Source organism: Macrobrachium nipponense, chromosome 12 (genome assembly GCF_015104395.2).
Source record: "Macrobrachium nipponense isolate FS-2020 chromosome 12, ASM1510439v2, whole genome shotgun sequence".
Taxonomy (NCBI): Eukaryota; Metazoa; Arthropoda; class Malacostraca; order Decapoda; family Palaemonidae; genus Macrobrachium; species Macrobrachium nipponense.
Genome location: NC_087205.1, coordinates 25,700,090 through 25,715,433, shown reverse-complemented (window position 1 = coordinate 25,715,433; position 15,344 = coordinate 25,700,090). Strand labels below are relative to the sequence as shown.

At 36.3% G+C, this 15,344-nt stretch overlaps 1 protein-coding gene across 4 annotated transcripts in view; it reads right to left on the bottom strand.

Moving 5' to 3' along the window:
• The window catches only part of LOC135224424 (eukaryotic peptide chain release factor subunit 1), a 40,457-nt gene extending 25,996 nt beyond the window's left edge, over positions 1-14,461 (bottom strand). For 2 of the 4 annotated variants that reach the window (XM_064263409.1, XM_064263412.1), the window contains exons 1-9: positions 14,302-14,461; positions 6,481-6,633; positions 6,045-6,220; positions 3,659-3,786; positions 3,089-3,239; positions 2,847-2,917; positions 624-743; positions 317-446; positions 67-193 (exon numbers count right to left, since the gene is read on the bottom strand). In XM_064263409.1, coding sequence (XP_064119479.1) covers positions 67-193; positions 317-446; positions 624-743; positions 2,847-2,917; positions 3,089-3,239; positions 3,659-3,786; positions 6,045-6,220; positions 6,481-6,581 — 1,004 coding nt within the window. In that variant the 5' untranslated portion in view covers positions 6,582-6,633; positions 14,302-14,461. The other 2 variants (XM_064263411.1, XM_064263410.1) reach the window with 2 other exon arrangements.
• Positions 14,462-15,344: the final 883 nt, after the last annotated feature.

Genomic DNA, 15,344 nt, shown 5'->3' with positions numbered 1-15,344 from the left:
CAAACTAGCCAACTACCTCTTATTTTATATAAAAAAAGTAAAATACTACATTTAATAACTACTTACCTAACGATATCAAGATTTTCCCAACAAATAAGGATCTCTACCGCTCCACACTCTAGCGCCTTCAATGTATCTGCAACTCCAAAGCAATATTTTCCAGTATCTTGACTGATCTCCTCAAAGTATTTTCCTGTTGACAAATAATTACTTATTATGTGTAAAGTTCATAAGCGTTAATATCATAATACACCTTAAGATATGATTCGTTATTCCTCATATAAAGAACTAAGAACAGGTATAAACCTGGGCTTACCAATTAGTTTCTTCTCCTGGATAAACTTGACATTTGCTAGCGACTCTGCTGCTAATTCAATGGCTTGGTTAAAACCATTCTCACCACCATAAGACACATCTACTAGCTTAATAACTTTACCTTGTAATCTCTGTAAAAATAAAAAAAATTTATTTCAGTATACTGTTAGAAAAAGTTCATGATGCAACCCTTTTATACATATCATGATGATCAACATGGCCCAAACCATATACAGATAAACCCTGCATTGAAATAGGGCTCAACGATATATACTTCAAAGTCATTTCAAAATGCATGCCATACTTACTGGGTCAAACATATCTGACTGTGATAATTCTGTCTTAAAATCTGCAGATCCTGCAAGTACTAGACCAGCAATATTGGGTTTATCATTGGATATGAAGAGCTGCACTGCAGTTTCCGCCACCTGAAAAGAGCAATGAAAATTAAGGCCTGAATTTGGTAAATAAGGAAGGTGTGCTCCAAATTTGCCAAACCTTCAAAGACACAAAGAAAAAATAGCAAAGCATACATGTAAAAGAACATGACTTTTACTGCATACCAACCTCACATCAATCATAACTGACAGAGATCTGTGAACACTACTTAACTGCCATCAGCAAGTTTTTTAAAACAACTACCTAACTTCTGAAAATATCTCATTAAAAAAAATTTACTAATTTAATAGGAATGAATCATTAACCCTTAAACACCAAAGCGGCATTTTAAAAATCGGCTCCTGTATGCCGGCGACGTTCGCGAGTGAGCGTCGAAGCGTAATTTTTTTTTTTTTTTTAATCACAGCACGCTTAGTTTTCAAGATTAAGAGTTCATTTTTGGCTCCTTTTTTGTCATTGCCTGAAGTTTAGTATGCAACCACCAAAAATGAAAAAAAAATATCATTATCATATATAAATATTGGGATATATGACAGCGCGAAAAAAAATTTCATATATAATTGTATACAAATCGTGCTGTGAGCAAATCGGTTAAAGCTAGTTAATTTTTTTTGTTGTATTGTACACTAAATTGCGATCATTTTGGTATATAACACATTGTAAAACGATCAAGGCAACACAGAGAAAATATTATCACAAAATGATGCATGAATTCCTAACGCATGGACGTAAAAAAAAGCAGTTTTCAAAAATTCACCATAAATCGAAATATTGTGCTAGAGACTTTCCGTTTGTTGCAAAATGAAGGTAATTGATTGAATATTACTAGACTGTAAGTGTTGTACCTTACAATTGCAGTTTTCGACCATTTCAGTTGGGTTAAAGTTGACCAAAGGACGAATTTTTTCTATTTATCGTTATTTATATGAAAATATTTCAAAACTGATAAAAGCTACAACCATGGGTTGTATTTAGTTATATTCTACATGAAATTGCGCACACTTTCATATATAAAACTTTATGTAACGGCTAATTTAAAATGGTGCAAACATTACGGCAATCGGACGAAAAAATTTTTGATTTTTTTCGGAAGAGTTACGGCGCAGACAAAGGAAAAAGTTTATTTCATAAATTAACCATAAATCGAAATATTGTGCTTGAGACTTCCAGTTTCTTGCAAAATAAAGGTAAATGATTGAATATTACTAGAATGTAATATTTTTAGCTTACAATTGCGTTTTTTTACCATTTCGGTCGAGTCAAAGTTGACCGAATGTTGAAAATTTGGCACTTATCGTTATTTATATGAAAATATTTCAAAACTGATAAAAGCTACGAACATGGGTTGTTTTTTGTTGTATTCTACATGAAATTCTGCACATTTTCATATATAAAACTTTATGTAACAGCTAATTTAAACTGGTGCAAACATTACGACAATCGGCCGAACAAATTTCTGATTTTTTTCGGAAGAGATACTGCGCGGACGTAAGGAAAAAATTTTTTTTTTTTCATAAATTCACCATAAATCGAAATTTGTCCTAGAGACTTCCAATTTGTTGTAAAATAAAGGTAAATGATTGAATATTACTAGAATGTAAGAGTAATAGCTTACAATTCCGTTTTTCTACCATTTCGGTCAAGTTAAAGTTGACCGAAGGTTGATACTTTGGCACTTATCGTTATTTATATGAAAATATTTCAAAACTGAAAAAAGCTACAACCATGAGTTATTTTTAGTTGTATTCTACATGAAATTGCGCACATTTTCATATATAATACTCCTTGTAACGGCTAATATAACATGGTGTAAAAATTATGTCAGTGCGAGAAGAAAGAAATTCGCGCTTGCGCGCCTGGCTAACGATTGTAAACAAAACAACGTCTTGATCCGTGAGCTCTCAGCATCCCCCAAGGCGCATGATTCAAAAGTTTTCGCCTGGTAGGCCTATAAGTATTTTTTCGCAAATTTTTAAAAAAACTTTTTTATATCGACGTACCGTGTGTCCAATCGGCACCCAACAGACAATTTATATCGACGTTTAATATGTCCAATCGGCGTTAAAGGGTTAATAATGGAAGAATAAAATATGAATATATATACACTGACAACTACCACTGCTATTACTTACCTTTCTGACGTAATTATGACGCTTCTCCATACGTAAACGGGCAAAACGTAAAGCAGACTGACCACCACGACCTGTATTATATAAAATTTCATTATTACAAAGATCTACAACTACCACTGAAATGTTATTTTCTTTCACCTTTTTGCTTTTTGGTATTAAACTCCAAACACCAACAACAAAGAATTAACAAAATAAAATTTGGGATGGGAGGAAATATACTGTTAGTACTCCATAGTGCATACCGTGTTTCTTAGGAAGATCGACTGAAAACTTGTGTAAGACATCTCTCGTGTTGCCTTGTAGAGTGCCAAATAATGCTCCATTACCATCCATTACAATAAAACCAAATTTGTTGTCGTCAGCCAACAACGCTGAAAGCGCTTCCGTATGAAACTGAAAATGGAGATATATTTTAGAATGAACAAGAAATAATCTTTTCATACTGAATATTCAAAAACACTTAGACCACAATCCTATCTTAATTTCCTAAAACCTTGACTTTCTTATAAAGCTTAAAATACTATATAATATTTACTCAAATCAACCTTTACTACTCTAAATTGCTAATCCCCAAAAACTTTTACAAATGAAAAATTTTGCAAACAACTTTTTGAAAAAACAAGAGTAATATTAACTAAACTGGACTCTTAATAATCTGGGAGTTACAATCTAGAACAGTTTTAGTTTGTCATTAACTTTTCTAATCAAGAAATATGTACTTCCTTACAAAAAACAAAAAATTTAGAAAGTAGATAAAAATGCCAAGACTTAGTTCCAATTGGCCAAATTATCAGTGCTACAAAATAATTTACCTTATTGTCGCACAGGTACAGGGACGTATTGATAGGCTTGAAGGGTTCAAAATCGATGTTAACCTTTTTTTCCTTTCCTTCCTCAGTAACAATAGTACCACAGTAGATAACCAAGCCATTTGGGGGCACTAAAATGAAATTTGTATATTATTTATCACTGCCTTGAATACTCCTAGTCTTGATCTATACATCAAGATTTATATACTGGTAAATGCATTAAAAAGTTTCACATGGACATTTAAGCAGCAAACATTAGGCTTGATAACACCAATTACACATTACTTTTATATTCCAATTTCCAACCATACAAAAATAACCAATAAGACTATTTCAAAGGCTTAATTACATTCAAGCCTTTCACTCAACATAAAATATGTACTGTAGCAATACATTAAAGATAAACAAAAATTACATTACATAATAATAGTTTTTTTAATGCAGTGTTTCTACTTTAAAATTTATTACAATGAATATTCAGGAACTGCTTTTATCAAGTCACATATATTAAAACACAAGGTATATTAGTTTTATTGTGCAATTCAGTATATTTACTATTCTACTGGTCAACAAGGTATAATAGTTTTTATTGTGGAATTCAGTATAGTATTTAAAATTTCACTGATCTACTAGATACTATCACTTCAGTGTGACTTTTCAGAAGGGCAGCTAAAGATTATCTTTAGAAAATTTGTGATTATTAGCCCTATTAATTCTACAAAACTGCTAAAATGAAATGCAACTTCAAAAGGATCTTTTTTCCTCGGTCTCTTATTCCTGAAATGACTACTATTCTTTGAGTTATTCCAAGCAAACCCCCAGATTTGTGGAAGATATCCTCTAGCTGTTAAGACCATCCCTCAGTGAAAAGAAGCCAGTCTGGAGAATACAACACCAGGGGTTACTTGCCACTAGGCTGACTTCTTAACCAGTTCCACATTGAACTGTAAAGGTTCCTCTACCAAAAGAAGAAAAGGTACACAACCTGACCAGCTGAGTGCTTATGCAAGACCAGGTGACTACGCAAAACATCAAGAAGTCATACACCCTAACTCAAAAAGAGTCAGAAAACAAGTGTAAAACAAGGACAGTCATCATTGCCTTCACTTCTAACCCTAGCACTATAAAAGGTCCAACTAATGAGTAGTGCTGGCCCTGGTTAGCAGACTACTACTGCCAAAATATGGCAGCAAATGAAGGCTCCTGTGATAGGCCAAAGGTTTGCCTAACCCTTCAAAAAAAATTGTTGGCTACAATCAGTTAGAGAGCAGAAAGGACTAGTACCATTGGCATATACCACAAACTTATAGAGGGTAATAACCTCCCGTGATTAAGACCCATCACCAACAGAGAAAGATCAGTCATCCATGGGCCTTAAAAACCTTCCCTAGGCTGAGTAGCAAAGAAAACATGGTGGATAGCACTCCTAATGGAAGAAGCCAGAGTCAGTACAAAAGCAACAAACTCCTCACATAATCATTATGATAATGTGCTACCTCGCAAAGAAGTCTTTGACACTTTCCTGCCACTGAGAAGGCGACCACAAGCAAATTCTTCCATCACATATCCTCCATTTGACTTCACCAGCCATCAAAGAACAATAAACAGCCACCAATCATACAATATTCGAAAGACAGACATACATAAGCCCCAAATTCAGCACTAACAACCAAAGTCAAAAGATCCACTGCAGTAGTGAATACATGTTGACATAATGGCAGATGCAGAAAAAGAGTGAGGGTGGAGTTATTGTACCCCTACATAAAGATACCAAGGTCTGTTTTCTCATAGAAATAAAAAAAATTTATTGTGTTTAATGGGACTGTTTAGAACAAACATTCCATAATGACTCACATGCCATCACCATGACTTCCCTAGATGCCATGGTGAAGGGGAAAAAGTCAAGACATGATGCACTATCTGGATCAACATCAGTAGCACAAAGTACGATACCTCATGCAAGCATAAAAGTTCTAAACGACGATTACTTAGCACTAACAGAATTTTAAAAATAAAATTTTATTCCACAACTAACCAACCTAAAATGACAAATTTTTAACCAATTTGTATTTTTCATAACATGTTCAACTTGCAGTTCTAAATTCAAAAGTACAAAAAAAAAATACAGGTAAAAATTACCTTATGCTTATATTTACAAATAATCTAGTTATCACCTTCACTAAAACAAAGGCATTTTGTGATAATTCAATCAGCAATAGCCTTTAATCCAGCACAAAATGAAGTTCACAAAATGATACAATTAACCTTTTAAATGATAAAAGATCTCACTATAACATTATTCCATTCTGGATTTTACTGTGCACTATGACAAATTATAGTTTTAGAACCTCAATACTATTCAGATGATTAAGAAAATGGATGGACATACCTTTAGTATACAGTTTGAGCCTCTGCTGTACAGAAGTAATGGCAGACAAGACAGATAATCTGTTCACTCTGGATTTGATGTTAGACGCTGTGCCAAATTCATCTGCCAACATTTTGCTTACTCTAGCAATTTGATCCTTCGGGGGTATGATTAGTGAAATCATAGAGGTGCCATTCCTGAAAAAAAAAAAAAAAAAAAAGTTTGTCATCATGAAATATAATCCTTATTCTTTGCTGTAATTGAAAGAAGCGTCCCCTTAAAACCTGTCCAAAAATAAGAGCACTATGTAGTCCCCATAATACACTTGACCAATGAATAAAAAATAAGAATGAACAATCTCTCCAGTACACACACCTTCAGATGTTCCAGTTCATTTAAGATATACTTTCAATTTTCCAATTTTGCAAAAATGAAAACACAGACAATTTTCACTTACCCTCTTGCCATTTCCAAACTCTTGATCAGTTTTTTGATCTTCCAAATCTCTACATTGCGGTCAGCGCTGGTCTCGTCCGCACTATACCCTTGAGACGCCATGATGCTGTCAAGGCTTGCAAATTCAAGCTCACTAAATTTGTACTACTGGACCCTGCAACATAAACAGACAGCAATTAGTACTAAACAGTACAGTAATACACTATATTACTGGTAGTCTTCTTAGGCACGAAGATATGGTAATTCAGTTGTATTCCACATAGGAAAAGGAAAATGGTATGTCTCAGAAAATGCCCAACAGTTTCGTCGTCCTCCAATGGAGGACGAAACTGTTGGGCATTTTCTGAGACATACCATTTTCATTTTCCTATGTGAAATGCAACGGAGTAATACACTATGTTATCTTAGTTACACTATGTTATCTTAGTTAAAAGAGGGATGTCAACAAAAAAATGTTGAATGCAAGTGCTCATTACTTGACCACAAATATGGTTCTTCCTGTTTGAGTACCACTTGCTACTTTCCTTGAGTCTCTTCCCTTCCCACTGTCCAACTTCTTTAAATGTGCATTTACATTACTTCACTTTCATTTAAGAACAAATATGTCACTCAAGCACAAGCAGTCTCAAATCACTTACTATACTTAATCTACCTCTAAGTTTTTGCAAACTACTTTATACACTTAAAGTTAGCTCCTGACAAACATGGGTTGATACAGCCACATCTAAATCTCAGTGCTGTATTTGAACCTATGTTAGACACTAACATCTTACATATACAGTGTATAATTAAAAAAAATATTCATTGTCACTGTTAACATCCTGAATGACATAAGTTCGTTACTTGACTTTTTTTCTCAACCAGGCCAATTAAATCAATCCATAAGACAATCAACTCGCTGCTCAAAAGACAAGAACCGGCACTAAATTGTTCATTAAAACCATTGCCCATAAGAAAATTATGCTGATAGCAATTGCAGCTTTACAATGACTTTCCAAGATGGGTATCTTTTCATAGAGTTCCTTGCATTTATTCTGAATATTTTATGCAAATTGTTTAATATTTACAAAATTATGGCACAATCCTCCTTATACATGATTTTTTGGTTCAGTTAGCATATAAAACTTATGCAAAGATATTTGCAATGATATTCAGGGATTCTGAATTGTTCATTTGCAATGATATTCAGGGATTCTGAATTGTTCATATCACTCAACAAGGTGTGAATGCAAAATGCAAATGAAAGGTCAAAACTACAGAGATCACGTTTCTCCTGGTATTTGTTGTATAAATTGGGCAGTTTTGTACCGTGCTCAGATGGCAGTAAATCAACCAGAAAGGAGTCTTGTGGCTTTCCATAGGGATTACCATAGGGATTATCTGGAAGTTCTATACCTTTTAAAAAATCTACTTGACCATAGTATTTGGCATTACTGAAGTTAATACAGTAGCACATATTGCAACACTGCTCTGTTATCACTCTTGCTACCAGGTAACTTTCAGATCACCAAGACGGCCAGACTACCGTCACAAGATCTGTTAATGGTTAACCACAAGGTCCTCATAGGAGGCTCAATTACAATCCAATTTCCCTTCATAAATCAAGCTCCAATATAACCCAAAATTACACAATCATTTATTTTTAAGTAGAATCTTTCAATGTATTAAATTATATTGAGGTCAAACATTTGAATCTGTGTAGTATTCCTGCATTACACTGTCAAATTCAGTCATGCATAAATTTCTGCTTCACCATAAACATTCAAATAACCATCTCCATTTCAAAAATATAAAAAAAAAACTACCACTTCATTCTAGTATAATAATAATAATAATAATAATAATAATAATCATAATAATAATAATAATAATAATAATAATAATAATAAATACATAACCTCTATCTGGTCAAGCTTTTTGATAACTAGATATGTCAAAATTGTTACCCATGAGAAAAAGTACAAAGAAAACAGTGTTGCTCAATAAAATGTAACATAAAACCACCTTTTCCTCTTGAGAGTTAACTTCAGTTTCTCAAATAAAACCAGTACTGATGGTATACTGATTGATTAGTTCTTGCTGGCATCACAACGACAAGCTTACTAACTCCGTACTGATGGCATAACTGGTAACCAAGAACAGTATTAATTCCAATTTGTATTCTAACAATCATGTGCAACTGAGAGCTGAAACAAACATACCATATTATAATACAGCAATGCGTTCTCCAAAGGTTTCTTCTAAAAACTACTTTATTTAAGACTTCTATAGGTAGCCCGATTTCAAATAAATTTAGATTATTGAATTCTCAATAGCCTCTTTGAGTGTTAATTCTCATTAGTTTGTTTCCCGCATCCAAGAAACATAAAGTGGTCGATGAATCTCGTAAGAAGATACGCAAGTCAAAACTTAACTTGGAAAAGATTAAAAATTTTGGTAGACCAGTGCAGTAAATCCCTACTCACAAATAACAGAGTGGTCATTCAAAATCACTGGCAAACTATGTACGTATATGCTTCTCATGTGCACTGTGATGTACGTATGTATGTATCAAAACACCTTCTAAAGGGGAATAGTAAACCAAAGGAGTAAAGCTGCGCCACAGTTGCAGTTGCAACTCCTTAGAAAGCAACGGATAATACAAGATGAATGTTTCATATGTTGTTTACTTCACATGCTGAAGGGATTCTATCTCAGATTTCATCAGAGAGAAGGCAAAGGTTTTGACCTGAAATGAAGAAGAGTACAGGAGCAGTGCTTTCAGAGATGAATTGTCTTGGGGACTTCAAGAGACCCATCATGGTATCAAACAATTGGATATCTGGGACCAATGATGATGCACGTAAAAAGCTAAATGATTATCGTGACTTGAATCGCAGCTGGAATTTAAATGATGAGTATGACTTGAATCGCAGCTGGAATTCTCCAACAGTAGTGACCTTGAGAAACATGGGGAGCACCTCTCCAACAATCCATGTGGAAATGTTCACATAGACCAAAGAAAACATTACTGTCCAAGTTCATCCCAAGGAGACACAACATAACAAATGACATAAAAGGGTTCAGGTTTACCCATCAGAGTGGTTGCTAAACTTCCAAGTTTGCAAGATTTGAAGTTTTTGGGTAACAACACTATAAGACCCTTTTACCACTCAGCGCAACCAGTTCCATATAGATGTAATGCTCAACCTCTGGGATGGCCTGCCATAAACACCTTCATTCCTTTCAGCCTAATCCCCTAACCCTAAAGACAAATGCCAAAATAACTATGATCACCCACTTGGCTACAGCAGGAACAATTCACAATTCCCAGAAGTTTTTTTGGTAGTGACCAACAATCCCAAGAGCCTACTGGTCTAAAAGAAGTTCCACAGGTAACCCCACTTCATTCGAAACAGAATATGTATCATGTTTCATAATTCAGGCACAAAACAAGTAACCTATCTATTCATGAAAGAAATGGAAATTGGCACCATGGAACAGTTGAAATGGATCTTTGAAATTTCATTTCTATCAAATTCTGCTCTTCTCCAGCAACATACTCGCCAACCCTTATAATGAAATACCCTAAACACGAGACATTAACAACATTAATGCATCACCATATACCGTTACTAAAATTTAGCCCTGACAGGTACGGGTTACACCATAAAATGTATCCATACCATAAACTGCACTTAGAAAATTTAACGTCATTTCAGTCTCGGCTATATTCTATCTTGCGATTTACTCCCATACCCTATACAGTCAGTCCCCGGGTTACGACGGGTTCGGCTTACAACGTTCCGAGGTTAAGGCGCTTTTCAATTATATTCATCAGAAATTATTTCCAGGGTTACGACGCCTACAACGCTCATCTGGCAGAAGAGATATGACACCAAAAAGGCAAAATAATCAATATTTGAAGATTTTTTTTTATATGAAAAATGCAATAACAATGCAGTTTACAGAGTTTTTAATGCACCCAAAGCATTAAAAGTAAGGTTTTCTTAGGAATTTTGATGATGTTCCGGCTCACGACGATTATCGGGTTACAACGCATCTCAAGAACGGAACCCCCGTCGTAGCCCAGGGACTGCCTGTACTTCCTATGGCCTTTTCCTGCCTACATGGCAAACTTAAGTTTTGCTCCAGTTTTTTCTTCATTATTCAATCTCCCATGCTTTTATTTCCACAATCACATTCTTGAAACCTGTCATGATACCACTTTCACTTTCATTCTTTAAATCTTTTTCTTTTCATTCTCATTTGTTAAATCATTTCTTAGTCTTGTTCCCTTTTCATCTTGCTCCAATTTCTGCCTTCATGCTTCCTCGAAGCACAAAACTAGCCAGCGATTAAAGGACAATAATAGCAAGACATTTCATATTTTCACAAAATCTTATTACATCTAAAATACTGATGACTGGGTGGCTGAACACTTCTTTTTATCTACAGTATGGAGCAGAGTATGAAATGTGAAACCACCTACCCATAAATTTATAGAAAAGAATGGTCACACACCAAGAGTATATTCACTATAAAATTATTTGGCCAAAGTCATCATCCTTTGGGAAAAATTTATTTTCTTAGATTGTAAAGTTTTTTGTTATGACACATCGAGTCACTAATTTTCAATAATTCCTATTACTGGGTGTTTCATCAAATTTTCTTTTTAGCTAATTATTGCCAGTACATCACTTGCAAGTCAGATTGCTGAACGACTCTTTTATCACTACTACATCACTTTTGAAGTACCTGACTGGATTGATAAATATAAGACAAAGTAACATTTGAAAAAAACATGTAATAAAAGAGAATGCTTTCTGATAAACACATCATAAAACAGAATGCTTTCTGATACAACTTCCAGTTGAAGGAAGATGAAAAAAGAAGAGACTATTCCAATTAAAGCAATGGAAACATTAAATGGGGCCTAAAATATAAACACGACAGCAAAGAAACCATGTCTGCCTAACCACATCAAAAGGCCAAAAGGCAAGAAATGAGTTGCTAATCTAATGCAAACAGCATTAACTGTGCAAGTCACAAAGCTCATTGCAGCGCTGTGTAACTAAATGGACTGCAATAACCTTTCATGACATTGCGTTTACCTTTTTCTAAATGTACGGCTAACTGCAATCTTGAACCTCCATACTACCTCCACACCTGGTACACATGCTACGTGTGATTATTTTAAGATTGTAGTGTTACAGTATCAAAATCACTGCACTTGTTGAGTTGGATTTCAAAATGTAATTTAACCATATAATGGTAGCCTACGATGTTCATACTGTACAGAATTTCAATACCCGTCAAAATTCTGTCATACACTTGTAACTTATGCGAAGTGATAGAGATGAAAGGCTAGCCATACATCAACTGCTTTTACTCTTAATTCACAGTAGTATATTGTCACCAAAATTGTTGCCTAGGCCTCGATTCATCAAGGTAGCAAATAACGCCACACTGTAATTCACTTCACAGATCACCTGTTCATTCATAGCCTACTATCTAAATATTGCTGATAATTCAATACAGCTCTAATTGGTACATGTTGCAATTTTGAAGCTATGCAACTTGGGCTTGATTTTATAAAAAAAAAAAAATATTCTAAGATAAAGATATACCTACATAAGATGGATAACCAAAATTCATCTGCTATGCAATATCCGAACTTACTAGATCTAGGCTATACAATGCAGGGAAGCCTATGATGATGATTTGATGAATATAAATAAAAAAAATTTCAACCTTTGCGTACGATCACATCTGGTCTAGCCTACCATATGTTGACGGTATGACTACTAGCCTTAATTAATGGCTACATATACCATGTTACCACTGAAATCCACTAGACAATATTATAAATAAATGTAAGGGAGTTTAGTTATTCACCTAACCAATGAGCACATAAGGCTGAAAAACTTGGACTTCGCACAGCAGTATTCAATTCAAGTAGTTCTAAAGAATTCCATAAATGAGCATGAAGAAATTGACAAAAAAGACACACCCTAACATTACAGCATACAAATGATACGACCTATACTCTAATATAAAACCAAAGATTCTGCCTGTTGCCTTTTGTTTTTCCATCAAAAAAATAGTTCACCCTATCTTAACCTAACCAAGGGTGGTGTGTCGTACTCGACAGGTATTCAAATGTTATGTCTGCATCCTCGCACCACTGTTACAAAATACATCACCCTCAGGAGAAATATAATACCATATGGATTACTGTTCCACCCATTTCGTGATGAAACACACGCACACACAAACACATAATCACTTATAACACACCAGATGGACAAGTAAAAAGCAACAACAGGATTAGGCTACTTATGCAAAAACTTGCCTAGGGTAGGGGAATACAGTTACCAAAACAACAAAAACCTATCAATGTTATTCGACCAATTATTGGGGAGAGAACGCTACCCTAGCATTAGGGTGACAAAAAGCACGGCTTAGGCTTTTCCAGACCTAACATCTGGAAAACTGCCCGAGGCCGCAATATGCCGTACAATAGCCTAAGAGTATCTAGCACAGATAACGCTGTCCAACACTAGCCTAACCTAGATGGGACCTAGGTTCGACCATAAAACCTTTCACACATCCCAGCCTAGTACAGACCAGACCTAGCCTATTACTAAATATCGTATTGAACTTAACTGAATATAGAATATATAGGCCCAAGACCAGGCTTTAGGACCAATGAGGTCATTCAGCACTGAATGGGAAAAGAGAAAGTAAGAGGGTTTGAAAGGCAGAATCAGCTGTTCGGAGAGAGTGGAAAAGTAAGACGGAAGAAAGAGGACACGAAAGGAAGTCCAGAAAAAGGAACGAGAGGGGTGCCTACATATCGTATCCCCAGGCCACTTTCACGGATATGGAGAAATTGTGAAATGGACAGACTTAATATACCTATAGGTCAAGTTATACCTAGGCACCATAGGCTATTATATCTGGAGTGAAATCTGGACAGCCTTAAAAGGCCATTATTATACATGTAGTCTAAACATCTTTTTGGAAAAATCTTTGCAATACACTGGCCTGAGGTTAACAGCCTACTGGCCTAATTAGGTAAAGTCTCCCCCCGAACCCCAAGGGCCCACCACCTGCCCCCCCCCCCCCCCCCATCCCCCCCCCGATTCCAAAACTGCACGAAATCTTCCCAGGATGTCAACGACCCCTCGCTGTCGTTCCCGAGGTTAATTATAGGACAGAATGGCCATCCTTCCCCCAAAAAAATAATAAAGTGTGCCCACAATAGAAACGTGCCATAAAACAAAGAAAGGCGCACCCCCTCCCCCCCCTCAACAATCCCACCGTGCCAGGCTCTCGAGATAAAGGCTTCGCTTGGCATTTCTGCCCCGAAAATAATGAAGGTGACGAAAGTATACGTAATAAGAGCGAGAATTAAAAGGGGGGGTCAGATGTCCAGCTGATATATATTCTTCCACCTCCTTCGTCCCTCTTTCACCGCTCACTCTCTCTCTCTCTCTCTCTTCGTTCGTATTCCCACCCACACACCTCTCGGAAATCGCCCCCTGCACCCAAAAATGATTGCACAGCCCACCTTTGCAAGATCCCGACCGGCAGCCCAAACGAGCAACGAGGCGAAGGGACGTGCGACGGACGCAAAAAGTAACGTAAATTGCTAACAAAATTGGAGCTTCTGAGTGAGGAGGCGACGTCCACCACCAGTCCTCTCTCTCTCTCTCTCCCTCTCTCTCTCCCTCACTTTCTCACCGGCATATTTCACTCGCAATTCGGGGTTCCTCCTCGAACGCCGGCGCCCTAGCGGGGTGCAAAGGCCGCCCGGACACTCCGTGGAACTACTCACCTCGTCGAAAGATCCCTAAAGTACGGCCGAGGGCAAAATAAAATTTGAAAAAATTAATACGATTCACTGTGACAGCACAAGTACAGCATGGCAGAGTCAGTGCGGCATAGAAGAAGAAGACAAGTGACGGCTACGTTGCGCCGCAGCGTTTTCGAACCACGTACACACATTTATATTACTGCATTATGGCGCAATAATACGCAGTCCGCTTTTAATATGCATCTTAAATCAGAATAACGCCTGACTCGGTGATTTATTCGTTTTAGGAATCGAAAAGGGCCATTGTGGGCCAAAGGAGCTACGAAGGAATCGTTAGGTCGATGCACATCTGCGGCTCTGCATTATAGGCGAAAATCCTCCACATATGCAAGCATAAGTCACATTTGTTCTTTGCACCACATTGGTTCAAGCGAACAGACGGGGAAAATCGTGTTTAACGAAGTACACAGAAGAGCAGTCACTTCACGAAAGTTAACGCCGTACAATTTAAAGGAATGAAAACCATGTGAATTCCATTTTTAGACCAGAGGAGAGATTTGTATGGGAACACTTCTGCGAGAAAGAAGGGCACATGCTACATAGCCATCGCCGTTGTCAGAAGGGATTTCCAGGGAGTCACTCATTTCCCATCTTTAAATAACTGTAATTCATTGCGACATCCCAGACTCTTTGCATACTACGTTGTTTAAAACCTCGACCTCTGTAGCTATGATCCTATGCAACCGTAGATACATTTCTATATAGGCCGAGCCATTGACGCAATACTGCATACATACATTCATACGCACTATATATGTAGCCCTATTGTATACATATTTCTACATTCGTATATAGTGCTATGTGTATGTATATATGTTAATGGACCAGCCTATATACATAGGCTACACATAAGTACACACACACACACACACACACACACACATATATATATTATATATATATATATATAGATAGGTATAAGCCACGAAGGGCAGATAAACATCTCCAAGATCTTTCAACTCAACGTCCTTTACTTAGCAGACAAACTGACTTACATGAGAAAC